Source organism: Drosophila ananassae, chromosome 3R (genome assembly GCF_017639315.1).
Source record: "Drosophila ananassae strain 14024-0371.13 chromosome 3R, ASM1763931v2, whole genome shotgun sequence".
Classification (NCBI taxonomy): Eukaryota; Metazoa; Arthropoda; class Insecta; order Diptera; family Drosophilidae; genus Drosophila; species Drosophila ananassae.
Window position 1 is genome coordinate 24,349,952 of NC_057930.1, and position 18,128 is coordinate 24,368,079.

Below are 18,128 nucleotides of genomic sequence, written 5' to 3' on the forward strand. Positions count from 1 at the left end.
AAAAAACTGGTATTTTTTGCGGTATAAAATTTGAATGGTCTATCGATCTAAAAACATCTGATTTAAAATTTAGAACTCCCACTGAGCTGCGAAATATTTGTAAACGTTCCAATAGCATTAATAATTCAAAAAAGAACAACTATTACTGCTGAACAGAATGGGTCTCTGCCGCTTCTTTCAGACGGGCTCTTGCCGCTATGGAACCAAATGCCACAACGAGCACTTTGATGTCAAGTAAGCATATGAAGAAAGCCGGCAAGAAACCGATTTAAACAGATATTATTTAGGCAATACCTCAAGTCGGACATGGAGTCCGGTCTTAATGGAAAAATGTGGCCATTTTCCGGCTATGGACCCTTTAAGGATAAGCCAAACTTCCCCAACTTCATCGAGGACCAGTCATTCGAAGAGGTCCGTTTCCTTTGCTACGAGGCCAAACGGACCAACAACTTCGAGCAGTTCCATCAGCAATTCAACCGTGAGGTCATGGAGGCCACCAACAAAATGAAAGCCATGCTACAAATGTCTCCCCAAATATTAGACATAATGATCAAAATTTACGACACTCCCGAAGGGGCGAATGTCTCACAATCGCAACCCAACAATCCGTTTGCAGCTGTACCAGCTACTAATCAATCTGCATCCATTTTCGGAAAGCCTGCCCTAAGTTCTGGGAACATCTTTGGTGGCGCTACCGCTCAGGTGAACAACTCTAACAGCATCTTTGGAGGCGCCATGGGCGGTGGTGGCAACACCGGGAATGGGATTTTTGGAGGAGGGGCCGCCAGTGGAGCTAATCCCTTTGGAGCACCACAGCAACAACCGGCGGCTCAAGCTTTTCAGGGAGGAAACCTCTTCAGCCAGGCTCAAGGACCAGCCTTTGGTGGCTTTCAGCAGCAACAGCAGCAGCAGCAGCAAGCTCAGCCACCAGGAGTTTTTGGACAAGCAACTAATGCGAATCAGGGAATATTTGCCCAGGCTGTTCAGCAGCAGCAGCAGCAGCCACAACAGCCGCCCGGTGGATTGTTTGCACAGGCCTCCAATGCATTTCCAACTCAGCAACAGCAACAACTACAAATGCAACAGCAGCAACAGTTGCAGATTCAGCAACAACAACAATTGCAAATGCAACAGCAACAACAGCTTCAAATGCAACAACAGCAACCCCAGCAGCAACAACAACAACTGGCCCATTCCTCAGTCTTCAGCCGCATGGAGGATTTGAGTGCTGGAGAAATTGAAGCCTTCAAAGCCGAACAGTTCATGCCGGGTCATCTGCCATTCAATCCACCACCCCGCGAATTTTGTTAAACTAATCATTTTATTATTAAAACATAAGACTAAGAATGTACATAAGACTAAAAAGAGCTGATATTAAATAAGTATCAAGAATATAAACTAGTGCATCATCATGTTGAGACGTTCCATGTTGATGGAATAAACGGCATGGGAGCCGATCAGATTGCGATCCCTGAAGGCCAGCTGGCAGTCTTTCAGGGTGATCACTGTACGCTCGCTGGGGACGCTATAAAAAAAAATATATTATTAAAAAATGTCACATTTTAAATCAGAATTTTATACATTTCTTCGCAGGCTGACAGAAAGACCACATCATCGTTCTGCCTCCGCATAAAATTAGCGGTATTTAGCTCTTTGTCCAGCTCCAACGGAGTGTCATCAACTTTTTGCCGGGTAACAGTATTCCGCAGGGAAGGATCCCGAAGTGGAGCGCCCACGTCGTAATAAAAGTTTCCTTCGCCACTGGTTTTGTAGTGTTTGCGTTTCTTGATGATGGCTGACAATAGGTCCTTGAGCAGCACCTGCACGGCCATGGCCACATACTCCGCAACATTGTCGTCCACAGAGACGAGTCCAATCTCCCAGGCGCCAATCAGGAAGCGACCCATTATAAAACCGGCGTCGGGGAGGAAGAGCTCTTGGGCGCAATAACGCTGTGACGGCAGCTGCTGCTGCATGGGCTGCTGCTGATCACCACCAATACTTGGCGGCGGCCGAATCACCTGCATGTTGTCCTCGCCCACAAAGTCCAGCACTTCGCACATCTCAAAGTTAAGGCGCTCGGCAAAGGTGCGCGAGCTCCTCTTTCGTCTCTTGCTGCGATTGCCTCCAGAGCCGCTGCTGCTCGCCTGAAGATTGGCTTGCGGCGTAAGTTCGACGGGAGCAAAGGCATCGATCTTGTTGAGTAGGGCCAGCAAAAACTGATTGTGAAGATGCAGTTTGTCGGGCGAAAGAATTTTCCGAGACTCCGCATCAAACTCTTCCTTTGTCCATCGGCTGCGAAACCAGTTCTTCATGTTAGCCCGGTACCGCTCCCAGTTGTCTCCCAGCGCCACCACCAGCGCCTCCTTGGTGGCCAACACTCTATCCGTGAGCATTTTATTCAGAAATAAGGATAAATAGTCGACAGAGTGCAGTTTCGAAGACAAGATACTTTTTCCAGCTGGTTGTATGACCGTTTGATGAAGTTTAGAAAATACCACGGGTGATAGGAATTTATTTGTGCTGCTCTTTTTGCGCGCGATTGTTTCAAATTATTTAAATCATTTAAAAAAAATTAAAGCCACTTAAATACATATATATTTGTAGAGGATATGTCAATAAAATAATATATAATAAACTTACAAAAAATAAACCCACACAAAATAATACTTTTCTGTATTACCTAAACATAAAATACAAACAATAAATACCTTTAAGTGGTAAAATAATTTAAAACACTAATTAACGCGATCCCAGCGCCACACGGTGCTGTCATCACATACACAGACTAGAATAGAACCATCCTTGGAAAACGACGTCTGTCGAATCGTAGAGTTACTTTTGGGATGAACTAGCTGGCTGCACTTGGTCATGTTGGGGTCGTTACAGTCCAGTTCCCAAACAAATGTGGTTCCCTGCTGATTTCCCAGCGCTAGAACTTTTTGCCACGCATTGAATGCGAAGCGCACAAACCAAATCTCGCACATCTTATAATCGAAATGGTGTAGTACAGTAGTAGCCGTTTCCTGCGGCTGAATCTCCTGCCACGAAGCTGAAAGCTTGCCCGGCTTCCAACAAACTATAGAATTTTCACAAGACTTTGAGAAGACAAAGTCGCCGAACCACTGAACACAATCCACATAGTTTCGGTGAATGTCACGGGTCGAAAAGTCCGGAAAGTGCTCCTTGATCGTGGGAAAGGGACCTGTAGTCTTATTTGGACTGTAACCAGAACTTAGCTCAATGGCTTCCTTAATGTCCGGCTTGTCCAGCCGCCATAGCTTCAACGAATGATCCATTCCGCTGGACATTATGCGGTCTCCCCGCAAATCAAAATCGATTGATAGCACCTCGTCGCGATGCCCCTCCACGCCACCGAAAACGGCGACGCAGACATCTGACTGAATGTTCCAAAGTCGCAAGGAATGATCCTTGCTACCAGACAAAAGTAATTGCGGACGAACCGGATGGAATTTGAGCTCGTTGATGGCATGTCCGTGTCCAATGTAGTTTTTGGAGCACTGATTCTTGACAGGATTAAAGATTCGTATCACTCCACGATACCCAGCAGCAGCCAATACCGGATCACCGGTCGCGACGTCATAAGACCAAGCACATGTATAGAAACTCTCGTCAGTCTGTAAAAAAAATTGATTAGGAAAACTGAAATCGGCCAGTTTAATTCCTTACATCTGGATCTGCGTAAACCTGGAGTAGCCGGATGCCTGGACAAGATTCCTCCTCGCTTTCGCAGCTATAGTCCCTTGTACACTCGTAGATGGACACCCGGTCCTTGCCGACGGTTGCAAATACCTGGGGCTGGCCTCTGTCCAAAAATGGATTAAACTGCACCCCAAATATCTGATGATTGTGATCCTCCCGTACATGGCAGCTGCAAGAAATAAGACAGGACTAAATACTCAAAAAATTGTATTTTTTAAATCGTATACCTTACCCATACTTGTATAGTGGCTGCACTAACTTTGGTGCCCTGGCCCGGCGGCACAGTCGGTTCAGTTTTCGGGTGTTTGGCGATTTACTTCTGGTGGTGGTTGTCGTGGAGCTGAACAAACTGGCGGAATCTTCCCTATCCACTGAATTACAGTCGTTTTCATCCTCCGCATTGAAAGCACTACCGGCGTTTGTCCCAGCAGTGGCTTCAATTAACTCTGATGTAGATTGACCTGTTGAATCTTCCTCCGGTGATGGATTTTCCCCGTGAAAATCCGTTCCACCTGAGTTTGTCTCTGTCATAATTGATTTAATATTTAAAAACTAATTCCGAAGCTTCTTTTGTTTACAATTGGCGGCCGCGTTGCCAACTATTTGTGAGCAGAGCTGCCAACCTGGATTCTAAAAGCACTAAAAATTTAATTTTATATATTTATAAATTAAATTTTAATTTAAATATATTTAATTTAATGGTGTTATATTTGTTTATTAATCATCTCTAGTTCGACCTATTATCTATTACATATTTATGTTAAAAATTTGAGTTATGTTCTTAAAACTAATTGAATTCTATTTTTCGAGCTTTAGTTTTTGATTGAAATATTTTTTGAGGCCAGCAGCTCTTCCAGGTGCGCCTCTACCTCCTTGTGCGCCTTGACGCTGTGGTCGGTGATTGTGGCTGCTTGGTGAACAAAGAAACCGCGCAGCAGTTCCGCCTTAGTTTGAACGAGTTGCGCCTGCGCTTGCTGCAGTTTAAGTTCATTACTCAACTGTGGCCCCAACTTCAGGTCAGCAACACCCTTGAGAAGTGAGCACTTGCGTTCCTGCAGATCCACCAGCTTCTCCAGACTGCTGCGGTGCTCTTCCTCCAGCTTCATGATCTCCTCTTGGTCGGCACTTAGGTCCGCTTCGCGAGCAAAAGCATCAGGGAACTCCTGCCGTATTTTTTCGCCCAAATCTACAATTGGTTGCAGAGTGTTCCTAAGTTGGGCGGAGAGCTTAGTTCGAACCGCCTTACGATCGGTGTAGTTCAGAGGTGGGAAGCTGTTGAAGACCTGAAGATCTGAAGGCAAGGAAAGAGTGAAATTAAGAAAACAGGTAAATCGCCGTTCAGATGATATTACCCAGGAGATGCTCCTGACCATGGCTCTCGCCCAGGCGTACGTAATCACCAATAGAGATTAGTTTCAGAGCTCTTTTGATTTCAGGACTCTGTTGCGAACCCAAGTCCAAGCGGCGCAGCTCATCCAGGACGAGTTTCATTTTGAGAACATTCTTAATCTGGACTTCGCGTGCATCTCTCAGATCGTTGTTGTCGGGGGGAAGAAGCGTTGCAGATGGGTCCAAGTTATCCATAATTGAAAATTATAATTCCTTTATTATTATTCGAATAGGAACGCGTCCTCCAGAGTGCCCAGATTTCATGTATACTTTTCCAACCATCACGACTATCGATACATTTCATCGGAATGCATTCAAGTCTTGTTTAAAGTAAACCCGCTGGAATAAACAATAATATAGTATGAATTCGTTAATAGAATTTTTAAGACAAAACTCCACAATGATACAAATCGCCGTCGTCGCTGTGGCAACTGAGGCGATATGGATCGGTGTCAGGTTTAGAAAGAAACCCATTCCAGAGACGAAATGTCGACTTGATAAGATTTTGATTTTCAACGAACTGGGCGACAGTTGTGCCTTATTTCACAAGAGATATAAGGCACCGGGCTCCGCAAGAAAGTGCCCTAACAAGTACTGCTCCGTGGCGCACATGGACACAATTGTGGAGCACATTGACAAGGCAGTGTACTCCATTGACATATCCATATATACGTTCAGCTCGTTAACTATCTCGGAAGCCTTCAAACGTGCTTTGCTCCGTGGGGTGACATTACGGATAATCAGCGACAACGAAATGGTCTCATCGGCCGGATCTCAGGTCAAGGTCTTGGCTGATCTCGGGGTGCCCGTACTAGCAATTGAAACAACGTACATGATGCACAACAAATTCTGCATAATCGACGGCTTAGAGCGCGTGGAGGAGCTCAGACGCCAGAAGAACAGAAAGTTGGAGCATACTCCTTGCAGCATTGTAATCACTGGATCGATTAATTGGACCCGACAGGCATTTCATTTAAATTGGGAGAACATTTTCATCACCGACGACGAGTATGTGACAGCCCAGTACCAAATGGAGTTCTCTCGCATGTGGGAATTTTGCGGAGATCCTGCGAAAGTTCCCATTTATCAATATAGAAAGAGTTTTCTCCGCATTATCTTTGATTGGAGTCTTTACTGGTTTCAACGTATCTTTACATGGAAACTAGACGATGTTCATCATGAACAACTAATTCTACGTGATCCCAAAGCGTGTGAAGAATATCAAGCGCCTGGAGAATAGAAGGGACATTGGTTGCACGCGACTTGGAGCGTTTTCCGTGGTACAGGGATTATAGATGAAACAACCTCTTTTTTGTTATTAAATACCAAAGAACTACTTTGTTATTTTTTTTTTACAAGCCATAAAATACGTATAATGTGAGCTTTTCTCTTATTTCGAACTTAGAATGGTACATAAATCTTTAAAAGCTACTTGTCTTGTTGTTTTAATTTTTCCACTCGTCTCGTAAATGACTCCTTTAAGCCATTTAGTCTCTCAATCTCCCCTCGTATTTCCTGATATTCCAGGTATGATACTTCTGATTTTAAAAGGATCTCCTGTTTCAGAGCGAGCACGCGGGCGACTTCTTTCTGCTTTCGATGCATCGCTGTTAGTTTGATGGAAACGGCGGAATCCTTTGTTTGCTTCGATTTTTTGCTGCGTTTCGATTTTTTAGACTTCTGTGAATAGTGTGTTTAGTAAAAAGTCTAAAATAAAAGTTGTTTTACCTACTTTAGAGACTTGCATAGCTTGTTATCTTTTTGGATTCCTCGTGGTAATGTTATTGTTTACAAAATTGTAGTGTGGCCATATTGCCGTGTGATAAAAGCTGACAAAGATTTAAAATTTCGAATTTTTGATTTCTAATATATGTAAATAAAATATATAGTGAATAAAATTATAAATATATTTTGTAAATAAGGTTCATACTTTAAATAAGTTTATAATTGTATTACTAGTTTATTGATTTTTAGTACTTTTAAATACATTGTAAACAAACTAAATATTAAATATTTTGGTTTCTAGATAAACCTTCAGGCTTTCAGGTTTTATTTCTAGATAAACCTTTTATATTTGAAAGGTTTAAATTTTAAATGATTTGTTTTTTATCAGTTGGCAGACCTCTCAGCTGTGACAAGTTTTGTGCTCTAGCAACACCGGTTCCGCAAAACTTATCCATCACTGGCATACCAACGCCTCACAACACTTTCCCCTCACCTGTAAATAAATCGGAATATTTTCATCAATTTTTTGCCAAAAATTATTGAAACCAAAGTGATCCTCAAGCTGTTGAAACCGTTCCCGCTGGTGGCCCGGGCCCAGCGCCAATCCGTGTGCAACGGAAGTAACTGGCGGACGCTGCCCGCAGCGAGTCTAATTGCCAAGAAATGGCTCAGTGATTAGAGGCTATATTGCGATTGTGATGCCCGAAAAATTAGCATAAAGAGTGAGCAATTAAAATGCGAAAAATGTACGCGTTGCTGGCAACCTTGACATTCTGGACGCTCACGCTGCTTTTGCCTCTGTCGTCGGAGCAGTTGCACGTCCCGCCTCCGGTGCCGTGCGATCGGAGCCGAAAGGTCTTTACGGAGCCCTTTGGTGAAATCAGTGACGGCCCCTCCGGTCACAACTACACCCAGGATTCGCACTGCGAGTGGCTTATCAAGGCGCGCAACGACAGCCAGTTCATCACCTTGACCTTCCACAGCATGGGCACAGAGTGCTCCTACGATTATATTTACGTTTATGACGGTGACTCCTTCAACTCGACGCTGTTGGGGAGCTTCAGCGGGCGGACGCAGCCCCAGCGTCTGGTTGCCCGTAGTGGAAGTGTAAGTAGAGCTATAGGATGTTTTAGCCAAAACAAAGAGAATTAATTATTTAGTGTAGTAGTGTTTTTTATATTTTTTTTAATCGATTAAAAGGGTAATCTTTACATAAAAAGCTTTCTCTTATCAATTTAATCTTTTTGGCTTGACTGGGATGCCGATTAATACTGCGATTATTCCCAATTAGGCGCATTATTCTTAAGTAGAGCCTAGTCTATAAATAGTAAAGCAATCTTAATAAACTTTCTTCTCTTCTTATCATAACCATCTGCAGATGCTGATCCTTATGTACAGCGATACTAACTACGTGCTGGATGGCTTTCGCGCCTCTTACTACATATCAAATTGCTTGAACAATTGCCACAACCATGGAAAGTGTGTGGGCCATCAGTGCGTGTGCCACGGCGAGTGGGTGGGGCCGGACTGCGAGGATGAGGCCTGCCCCAAACGGTGTGGCGAGAGCCAGGGCCGCGGACAGTGCCAGAAGAGCATCTGCCACTGTTCACGGGGCTACAGTGGCCGGCTGTGTGACTTGAGCGACCACCCGGCGGGCAGCAGCTGGCGCTGGTTGGCCACCGATGCCGAGGGAATGACTCCTCGGGCTGCCCACACTGCCGTTTATATGGAGGACGAGGATGCTCTCTATGTTTTCGGAGGATACGATCTGAACAACGTGATCAACACACTGCAGGTAAGATTCGGTCTCTACACTTTTATATCACTTCTAAAAATGTTTCTCTTCTCAGATATATCGCTTCAGTTCCAGCCAGTGGGAGGACGAGTGGGGCATAGCCCTGCAGAGTCGCAGGCATTTCTACCATCCCCATAAGATAGACCACACGCTTCTCAAAGCTGTGCTGCAGCACAAGAACGAGGACGAGGCGAAACTGTGGGGTCTCAACAGCGATGTTAGCTTCTTCAGGAACATTCTGTACACACTGGCCGAGTCTAATCTCCACCAGCGTCGCACACGCTCGTCACTGCCGCTTACCATCGTAAATGCCAACTCAACGGACGAAGATTTGAAGGGGTATCTGGGGGACATACTGGGAGGGGACATCCTGGCTGGTGACATACTGGGCAGGGTGACGGATCACAAACCCAATGGTCGTTATGGACATGCAGCAGACCGGGTACCGGGCGGATTTGTGATCTATGGCGGCAAACACGCCAACGGCAGCTTCTACAGCGATCTTTGGCTGTACAACAACACTGAGAGTGGACAGAAGTGGAAGCAGATGGCCATTCGGTCGGTGGTGAAGCCGCCGGCGGTTGCAAGGCATACTCTGAACACGGCTGGCAAGTATCTGTACCTCTTCGGCGGAAGTTTAGAGACGGGCGAGTTCTCCTCCAGCGTCTACCGTATAATCCTCCCGCTGACTGAGGACTCACAGTGGGAACTGGTGCAGCCGAGGGGAGGAAAGACCCTGGATGTTCGCCTGGCAGCCCACTCCACAGTCTACTACAAGGCCACCAATTCGCTAATTGTGTTTGGAGGAATTATGACCAGCTTGGCACGCTTCTCAAAGCTCTCAGATCGAATATTCGCCTTTCAACTGGACCAATTCCATTGGACCGAAATCCTGTATCCGCGAACGGCTCTGAGAGACACGAATATACCCAGGGAGCGGGCCTTCCACACCGCCACCATCTCCGGGAACTACATGGTCGTCTTTGGTGGCTACACCCACCGCCACAACAAGGATGAGATATGCTACGACAACCAGATGTACTGGTACCATCTCAGCTGCCACATCTGGATCAATCAGGTGGTCTCCACCGAGGACAGCTTGTACCCCAAGCCCCAGGGAGTCTTTGCCCATGCGGCTGCACTTCGGAGGAATCATACGTTGCTGATTGTTGGCGGCTACCACGGGAACATGAATGCGGATCTGTTTGCCTACGAGCTGCCTCAGGTCTTGAGGGTGGAGGACACTCTGTATAACCCGGAAGTATCATGCCGATTACACGCCTCACACACCGCCTGTCTTTCGAATCCGGAGTGCGGCTGGTGTTCCGCGGACAGCAGCTGCTACGGCCGCACCATTGGGGCCAACTGTACCACCAATCTCCAGACGACCAGGTGCCCGGGAATCTGTCCCTCGCTGGGCGACTGCCACTCGTGTTTGGTGCACGGATCCCAGTGGGGCAAGTCCCCAGCCGCTTTCTCCGTGGCCAGTAAGCTGGGACTCAACGAGTGCACGTGGTGTGTGCAGAATGCGAGGTGCCACCATCGAGACGACAACTACGGCATATGCGGCGACAGTTCCGGCTGGTGGGGCGACCAGGGCACCGAGATACGACGTCCCTCGCTCTGCACCAGCAACGACCGACGACCGGGTCTGACCTACATCAAATACCACTATCCGATCAACTACACCATGCCGGACTATGTGGGCATTGTTAACGCCACCATGGTGGACTTTGCGTCGCCGCCGTTTACTACATACTTTGAGCACAAGCTGGAGGGCGAGATGCTGGCCAGGCTGTTGGGATTCGTCCGACCGCAACACCAATGGAACAACTCGGCGATGCAAGTCTGCACCAGCTACTCCACGGCTTTGCTGCGTGCCGGTCTGGGCCTCAACCTCGACGAACTCGTTAATGTCACCTCGCAGACCTCCAACCAGAGCTATTGCAGCAACGTGCAGCTCCCCACCACAGAGCAGCCGTTTCTTATTGACTTTCAGGTGAGGATTAATTATTTTTTTTTAAAAGAAGCAAAAATGATAACCCTTTTGACCCACAGGCTCGACGTAGGATTGGCGGTAATGGGATCTACAATGCCTACCAAAAGACCAAGATGGAGCTGCAGCACCTGCACAATGGTCAGCTGAACGCCTTTACATTCGAGTACTTGGAACCGTACTACTCCGGGGACTGCACCAAGTACGGCAACTGCTTGCACTGCCTGACGGACGCCTCCTGTGCCTGGTGCCCCCTGACGAGCCGGTGCCACTTGCGATCGGTTAATGAGACGGAGGTTTGCCGGCAAGAACCCGATCACTGGTCCTATCTGATTAGCCAGCCCAGCCAGTGCTCCAACTGCACCAACTACGTGAGCTGTGAAGCCTGCGCGGGCAGCAATGAGTGCGAGTGGTGGACGGAAGATGCTCGATGCGGCCGATTGGGAAAGTCGAACAGCAGTGTGCGAGCTGTGGAGCAGTGTCCGCGATCCTGTCGGGAGCGTCGTGGCTGCCAGGAGTGTTTGGGCGAGCGAGGAAGATGCGTTTGGTGCGAAGCCAGTGCCCAGTGCTTCAGTTTCTCAGTGTACACCAGTGAATACCAGTTCGGAATGTGCCGTGAGTGGATGGACCAGGTCATCAGTCGCCAGCCGCAGGACCAACAAGTGTCAGATGTGCAGAGGCTACAACCAGGACAGCAGCAATGCAAATCTTGCGAGCAGCATCGCAACTGCTCCTCCTGCCTGCGAACCTTAAGTTGTGGCTGGTGCTTCGACCGCGACAATCCCATCGAGGGCATTTGCATGCAGGGCGACTTCAGCTATAGTTCCGGCAACTGCTCTCTGGCCCTGAACAGCTCCTCGCACCACGATGCCGAGTGGGCCTACGCCCAGTGCCCGGATGTGGACGAGTGCGGACTGGGACTACACGACTGCCACAAGGAGGCCAAGTGCACTAACACCCAGGGCAGCTACAACTGTCACTGCCGGCGGGGCTATGTCGGCGACGGACGCTTCAGTTGTGTCAGGACCTGCTACGAGACATGCCAGCATGGGAACTGCTCCGGGCCACCAGACTACCAGTGTCGCTGCGATTTGGGATGGACTGGCGCCGACTGCGGCTTGAGCTGTGGCTGCAACAATCACTCGACATGCGTGGAGCGGCTGGGGAAGTGCGACCAGTGCCAGTCGTGGACCGAGGGCGAGAAGTGCGAGCGTTGCCGCCAGGGGAGCTACGGAAATGCCACCGCCCTGCAGGGCTGCCACCCGTGCGAGTGCAATGGCCATGGAAACCAGGATCTGGGTATTTGCAATGTCAGTAACGGCGAGTGCTTCTGCAAGGACAACACCCAGGGTCTGAGGTGCGAAGATTGTGCCGCCGGCTACTATGGGAATCCCCGGGACGGAGGCCAGTGCTACTACCAGTGCGAATCGAGGGGCATCCTGACCAACATCGGCCGGAGTGCCATCGGTTCTTATCAATCGTACAGGTCGCCGTGGGGTGCCAGCCTAGAGGTGCGCGAGTGCCTGTGGATCCTCCAGCCGAAGACCCTGCACGCCGAAAAGTCCTTGCTCCAGCTTGAGTTCCAGTGGAAGAACTTGGCCATGGACTGCGACGAGAACGCCGTGTACATATACGACAGTTTGCCGGACCTGACCGGAGCCACCCAGCAAAATCAGCTTCTGGCGGTGGTGTGTTCCCCCTACAGCTCGGCAAGGATCATCGAAGCCCGCTCCAGCCATGTCACTGTTTACTACAAGCAGGGCAGCGAGCGCCGCCACTTCGGCTTCAATGCCCTGTACTCCGTCAAGAACTGCATGGCCGGGACCTGTTTGCCGCCTCACATCTGCGATGACCGGATGCGGTGCGTCTGCCCATCCGGATATGTTGGTGCTCTCTGTGAGATCGAGATCTGTCCCAGCAACTGTAATGCCAAGCGGATGCAGGGCTACTGCGACATGGAATACGGCCGGTGCATCTGCAATGCGAACTATGCTGGCGCCGATTGCGGAACTTTGGTGCAGAGGAGTCACCTGGTGCTAACGGAGCTGTTCAATACGCAGTTCCTGAACGAGAGTCTCGAACACCTGCGGAAGACCATTCCTCGATTCGGGCACTCGGTGAACGCCGATAGAAGGGGCTCGCTGTGGATGTTCGGTGGCTACTCCCCCAACCATGGGCCGCTCAATGATTTCCGGCAGTTCGACACCAAAAACGGCACCTGGCTCCAGGTGACTGTTGAGTCCTCCACGCCGGAGGATCGCATGCCGCTGGGTCGCTACTTCCATGCCTCCGAAATCTATGTGAAGAAACAGATCATCTACATCTACGGAGGCATCAGTGTCAACTCGCAGCTTCTGCGCGATTTTTGGATGTTCTCGATACAGAACCAGCGCTGGAGCCAGATCAAGGTGGAGCTGGAGTCGGCTGGAGGTGACTACCAGGTGAGTTGATACTATAACCATACTGGTGCTATTGAATATCATTTATGTTGTTTAGGAGGAAGTACCGCCGCCATTGGCTGGCCATACCTTAACCCATCTGCGCTACCAAGAGCACGAGTCGCTCTTCCTCATCGGCGGCTTGACCCTAAACAAATCCCGACCGCTGGAGTTGTGGGAGTTCAACCTGGACACTGGCCGCTGGCAGCAGCTGGCGGCTGTGGGTGCTCGGATGCCCGTGCTGTACGGCCACAGCACTGTCTACCATGCAGAGACCAACAGTGTCTACCTGTTCGGAGGCTATGCCAGTGAACCGCAGAGCAACCTATACGCCCTTGACCTGCAGAAGCTGAGCTGGACAGAGCTCCCTAGCTTCCGGGAGCTGAATGCCCCGGCAACGCAACTACCCCGGGCTCGCTACTTCCACTCGGCAGTCAGCACGGAGCACTACATGATCCTCTACGGAGGGAGGACCCAGCCGTTCAATGGATCCGACGTTTTGATTGCCTATGTCTATGCCTGCAATCAGTGGGTGCGTCTGACAGAGGATGTGGAGCTCATTGGTCGCCTGCCGGCTTCCAGCTATGCCGAAGACATGGCCATCGATCCGGACACGGGTGTCATATTCGTAATCGGCGGATGGGACGGCAGCTCCACGCACAGCCACGTCACCAGGATAACATTGCCGGATGACATCTGCCAGTTGTGGAGTGGCGGAAAGTTCCAGTGCCGTCACTACATGGGCTGCAGCTACTGCACCATCCAGAACACATACAGCTACAGCAGCCACTGCTTCAGCCACGGCCGGACACCGTGCGCCAATCACAACGGTACCCTCGTGGTCAACAACGGTGCGGCCTGTAACGACGAGTGGATGGCCAACCGGAACTGCTCCATTTTTAACACCTGCGGCGCTTGCCTGGCCGCTTGGCCGTCGCACCAAGAGGTAGCTCCGGTGTGCCAGTGGTGCGATGAATGCGGAATCAGGGGCCGGTGTGTCCCGGCCGGTGTGGACTGTGGCTGGCGCAGTGCTTGGTGCAACAAGGAACTGAGCGTGGGAGTGCTGGGACTGTGCCCGCTGCCGCAGTGCTACCAACTGAGCTGCGAGAGCTGCATGCTGCAGCCGCAGTGCAACTGGGCGAGAAACGAGCTGGGCACCGTGGAGTGCATTGCCAGGGAGCTGGTGGAGAAGAACCAGTACCGCCTGGTGGAGAACTGTCCGGCGCCGTGCCACACTCATGCCAACTGCACCAGCTGTCTGAGCCAGACCCTCGTTCCCAACGAGTGCAAGTGGTCCACCATGTTGAATGCCTGCATGGCCCCGAACTCGCAGCCCCTGCTCTGCGCCGGCGGCGTTTGCGGCCTGGTGTTGGAGGCCAGCGAACTAGAGCGATGCCCGGAACCGTGTCACGTCTACACCCAGTGTTCCAGCTGCCTGGAGCACGCCCATTGTGGTTGGTGTGCCCGCGAGGGTCACAACGGCGACGGCATTTGCACTGAGGGGGCACTGGAGCACAAACAGGAGCATCCATCTGGTTCGACGTGCGATCTGATCTACTCCAGCTGGCGAAACGATTCCCAGCTGACCAATGCCGACGTGGTCTCGTGGCACTACGTTCAGTGTCCTGCGGAGAACGAGTGCATCAACGGGCACCACAATTGCGATGCTGTGTCGGAGCAGTGCATAGATTTGGACACCGCCGTTGGCTACAAGTGCGTGTGCGCCCAAGGGTACCGCGAGGAGCACGGAAGCTGTCTGCCCGTTTGCAGCCAGGGCTGTGTCCGGGGCAGTTGCGTCAGTCCGGATCAGTGCCAGTGCGACTTTGGATACGTGGGCGCCAACTGCAGTATTCAGTGTCTGTGCAACGGGCACTCCAACTGCGAGTCGAGCAGCCGGCTGGACATCTGCCTGAAGTGCCACAACAACACCATGGGCGAGCAGTGCGAAAAGTGCCAGCCCCTGTTCGTGGGCAATCCCCGCGAGGGCCACGCCTGCCAGCCGTGTCTGGACTACTGCCACGGCCACAGCGACGTGTGCGTGGCCTATGACGCCGATCCGGCCTTCTTCAACATGACCCGCTCCGAGCTGGAGAGGATACTGCCCGAGGGTCCTGCCCACAATGCCACCTGTCTGCGGTGTGGCAACCACACTGCCGGAGATCGGTGCGACACCTGCTTGACTGGCTATTTCCGGGGCAGCGAGGATCTGCAGAAGGAGTGTCGGCCCTGCCAGTGCCACGGGCATGGAAACGTCTGTGATCCGGTCACGGGCGAGAAGTGCAACTGCGCCAATAATACGGAAAGCGATGCCACCTGCACGGCGGGCGGGGGCAAGAACTCGGCCCAGCTGTGCTGGATGGTGCAGTGCTCCAAGTGCCGGGACTCCTACGCAGGCAACCCCACGGATGGCCACCAGTGCTACAAGCAGATCACTGTCGAGTCGCGCATGTGCTTCGATGCCAAGCCAATCGGTAAGTGTTTGAGGGATAGTTGATAGAACCTAAGACACCAATCCCATCTCATGCTTTTCCAGAGGAATGCAAATCGAAACCAGCTGCCCTGAAGCCCGGCCAGACGGTGTTCTTTGTCATCCAGCCGCGCTTCATGAACGTGGACATTCGCATCACCATCGACGTGACACAGGGGGAGCTGGACGTGTTCATGTCGCCGCAGGACGATTCCTTCATAGTGGAGACTAATGAGACGACCGGCTACCATGAGATCTTCCTGGACAATCGCTACAACTGGGGACCGAAGGTGAAGCGGGAGCATCCACTGAATGTGGCCCTGCCCCGACACGACAATGCCACCATCCAGAAACTGTTTGCTCCGGAGCGTCGCATCGGAGGCGGAGGGCTTGGCGTTGGCGGAGGAGGAGGAGGCGAACGGATTGGGTCCAATCCGTACTACGTTCCGCAGTTGCAGGACTGCAAGAGCCACGGGGGCCACAACTTCATCGTGAAGGACCAGCACGCCAAGGACCTGAGTACCCATGTGACACTCAACCACTGCAACACGCTGCTCCGGCTGTTTGGGCTGAGGAACCGCCTGGTTCTCACTCTGCCGCAGCATGCTCACAATCTCAGTGCCACCCGGTTCTTCATCGCCCTGCGAGCCAGTTCGGGGCCTGAGCCGAGCTATGGGTCCGTGGTCTTCCGCCAGGACCAACTGCACATCGACTTGTTCGTGTTCTTCTCGGTGTTCTTCTCCTGCTTTTTCCTCTTCCTCGCCGTCTGTGTGATCGTGTGGAAGGTGAAGCAGGCGGCGGACCTGAGACGAGCCAGACGGCAGCATGTGGTGGAGATGCTGCACCTGGCCAAGCGTCCCTTTGCCCAGATTTTTCTGGCCTCCGGCAGCCTCGACATGGACAGCCCCCAACCGACCGCCTCCTCCTCCTCGTCGCGCGTAATGCGCCAGCGCGCCCGCCAGGCTCTGCTCCTCCAGCAGACGGAGCAGGCTGGTGGAGACTTCCACGGCAATGTCGTAATGCATCACCCATCTAGTCGCCGCGGTCACGACCCCCACATCATGCTCGTGGCCATCGAGCCCACATCCGATAATATGGCTGCCGTGGGCACGGTGTTTGTCAGTCTACCCGGTCGCTCGAGGGCTCCGCTGAGCATCGCTCTGGGCTCCACCCTCATATCCTACTCCCGACAGTACCCCCTGAATGCCCGCCACTTTATGCGCGCCCAACGGGTTCAAAACGTGGCCAACCACCCAGCCTAAGCGGATGGCAGCTCCCAGCTCCCAGCAGCAATCTCTCGACTATGTATCGAGGTACATAAAGACATTCGAATAGATATTGGTGTGTATGTAATAGATTAGGTAATTTTTGTACATAACGTTTAGATAAACGCGATAAACGAATAACGATATTCCCATGGGTGTACATAAATGTGCAAAAGATATATGTGCTGAACGGATAGATACTAGCTACTGCTTGCACAGATCTTCTAGAATTATATTATTATGATATTTACTTGTCGATAGATAAAGATACAGGAAACGGAAACGGAAATGGATGGATAGGATTTTAAGCATACTCAAGCTCAAGAATATTTGGAATCGGAAATCTATATAACACAGAACAAACATTTGGACTGATACAATTTTTTATAAAAATTACTTTCGCTAATCGATTAATAATTATTTGAATTCTCGTCGTATTTGTTAAATAAGAACAGCAATCTCATAATCAAGTTTGAAGCAAGAATATAATATATATGTGTACTTCCACTAGAGCAACAGGAATTTAATATACGAATGGATATACTTTTAAGAGTGTCAATTTTTGTCGCACAAACTGGAAACTGGAAACATTTAAGAGCCATATGAAAAACAAAACAGAAGAAACTAAATCAAGATATACGTATTTATTATATAATAGCATACTGAATGTGTCATAGCAATTAGACGTTATGTATGTGTCGAACTCGAATATGTTTTCCTCGAATATGATTTCTATTCTCGCGTACCTAATATTACGTATATATATATATATATTGTATAAAGTATTAACGATATTCCTTCCCCTGTTGGTGGTCAGCATTTGCTCAATTAGTTCGTTAGTTCTCAACGGCGCACTCTTACGCACCCAAGTACCTACTATTTTAAGTCTAAGATACTATTTTTTCACACAACAAACAAACACACACACTCGTTATGTTTACACACAAAAAAGCTCCGGAACACAAGAGCTGCCGGAGAACGATAGATAGGATTGCTTCTCCGGCAGCTGGAACACTATAGACGAACAAATCCTACAGAAATAACTCAACTACACTAATCTCAGTAACCAAAAGGTTGTAACAAATTCTCACTACATCGCTTTAGTTTAAAACTCTCCCTCCTTACGTATATATGTGGTATTTTGTTTTTTTTTTAATTAATTAAATATATATACTTTTCGGTTTACGAAATTAGCAAAATTTTTAGAACTGATGTACATTTTAGTGATTATATACAAGTTGTCCCATTTTTTGCAATATATATATTTATAATTCGAGTTATTATTTTGTATTTGTGTTTGCAATAAAGATGAAAGTTTGACAAATAAAAT

The 18,128-nt window shown here is 49.8% G+C and overlaps 7 protein-coding genes across 8 annotated transcripts; 3 read left to right on the top strand and 4 right to left on the bottom strand.

The window, feature by feature from the left end:
* Positions 1 to 39: 39 nt before the first annotated feature.
* Positions 40 to 1,398, top strand: LOC6497574 (ras-interacting protein RIP3). Its single transcript, XM_001961749.4, has 2 exons — positions 40 to 234; positions 288 to 1,398. Exons 1-2 carry the CDS (start codon positions 158 to 160, stop codon positions 1,309 to 1,311), a joined length of 1,101 nt encoding a protein of 366 aa, XP_001961785.1. The 5' UTR covers positions 40 to 157; the 3' UTR covers positions 1,312 to 1,398.
* Positions 1,303 to 2,414, bottom strand: LOC6497951 (transcriptional adapter 1). Its single transcript, XM_001961748.4, has 2 exons — positions 1,582 to 2,414; positions 1,303 to 1,525 (listed from the first exon to the last, which is right to left on the bottom strand). Exons 1-2 carry the CDS (start codon positions 2,394 to 2,396, stop codon positions 1,399 to 1,401), a joined length of 942 nt encoding a protein of 313 aa, XP_001961784.1. The 5' UTR covers positions 2,397 to 2,414; the 3' UTR covers positions 1,303 to 1,398.
* A 166-nt stretch (positions 2,415 to 2,580) lies between these two features.
* LOC6497950 (polycomb protein esc) lies at positions 2,581 to 4,343 on the bottom strand. The gene is made up of 3 exons (XM_001961747.4): positions 3,956 to 4,343; positions 3,691 to 3,892; positions 2,581 to 3,638 (listed from the first exon to the last, which is right to left on the bottom strand). The coding sequence occupies exons 1-3, from the start codon at positions 4,252 to 4,254 to the stop codon at positions 2,739 to 2,741; spliced, it is 1,401 nt and encodes a 466-aa protein (XP_001961783.1). The 5' UTR covers positions 4,255 to 4,343; the 3' UTR covers positions 2,581 to 2,738.
* Positions 4,344 to 4,417: 74 nt separating this feature from the next.
* Positions 4,418 to 5,388, bottom strand: LOC6497949 (augmin complex subunit dgt2). The gene is made up of 2 exons (XM_001961746.4): positions 5,076 to 5,388; positions 4,418 to 5,014 (listed from the first exon to the last, which is right to left on the bottom strand). The coding sequence occupies exons 1-2, from the start codon at positions 5,305 to 5,307 to the stop codon at positions 4,536 to 4,538; spliced, it is 711 nt and encodes a 236-aa protein (XP_001961782.1). The 5' UTR covers positions 5,308 to 5,388; the 3' UTR covers positions 4,418 to 4,535.
* Positions 5,389 to 5,473: 85 nt separating this feature from the next.
* LOC6497575 (mitochondrial cardiolipin hydrolase) lies at positions 5,474 to 6,543 on the top strand. Its single transcript, XM_001961745.4, has one exon. It carries the CDS (start codon positions 5,474 to 5,476, stop codon positions 6,350 to 6,352), a length of 879 nt encoding a protein of 292 aa, XP_001961781.2. The 3' UTR covers positions 6,353 to 6,543.
* LOC26513663 lies at positions 6,225 to 6,941 on the bottom strand. Of its 2 annotated transcripts, none has more exons than XM_014906770.3 (2): positions 6,845 to 6,941; positions 6,225 to 6,792 (listed from the first exon to the last, which is right to left on the bottom strand). In XM_014906770.3, exons 1-2 carry the CDS (start codon positions 6,857 to 6,859, stop codon positions 6,541 to 6,543), a joined length of 267 nt encoding a protein of 88 aa, XP_014762256.1. In that variant the 5' UTR covers positions 6,860 to 6,941; the 3' UTR covers positions 6,225 to 6,540. The 2 variants fall into 2 exon arrangements, with proteins under 2 accessions (XP_014762256.1, XP_014762255.1); XM_014906769.3 differs by having other exon boundaries at positions 6,225 to 6,789; positions 6,845 to 6,927.
* Positions 6,942 to 7,266: 325 nt separating this feature from the next.
* LOC6497576 (multiple epidermal growth factor-like domains protein 8) lies at positions 7,267 to 18,127 on the top strand. The gene is made up of 6 exons (XM_001961744.4): positions 7,267 to 7,944; positions 8,216 to 8,632; positions 8,688 to 10,631; positions 10,691 to 13,069; positions 13,125 to 15,537; positions 15,600 to 18,127. Exons 1-6 carry the CDS (start codon positions 7,573 to 7,575, stop codon positions 16,793 to 16,795), a joined length of 8,721 nt encoding a protein of 2,906 aa, XP_001961780.2. The 5' UTR covers positions 7,267 to 7,572; the 3' UTR covers positions 16,796 to 18,127.
* The last annotated feature ends 1 nt before the right edge of the window (position 18,128 follows it).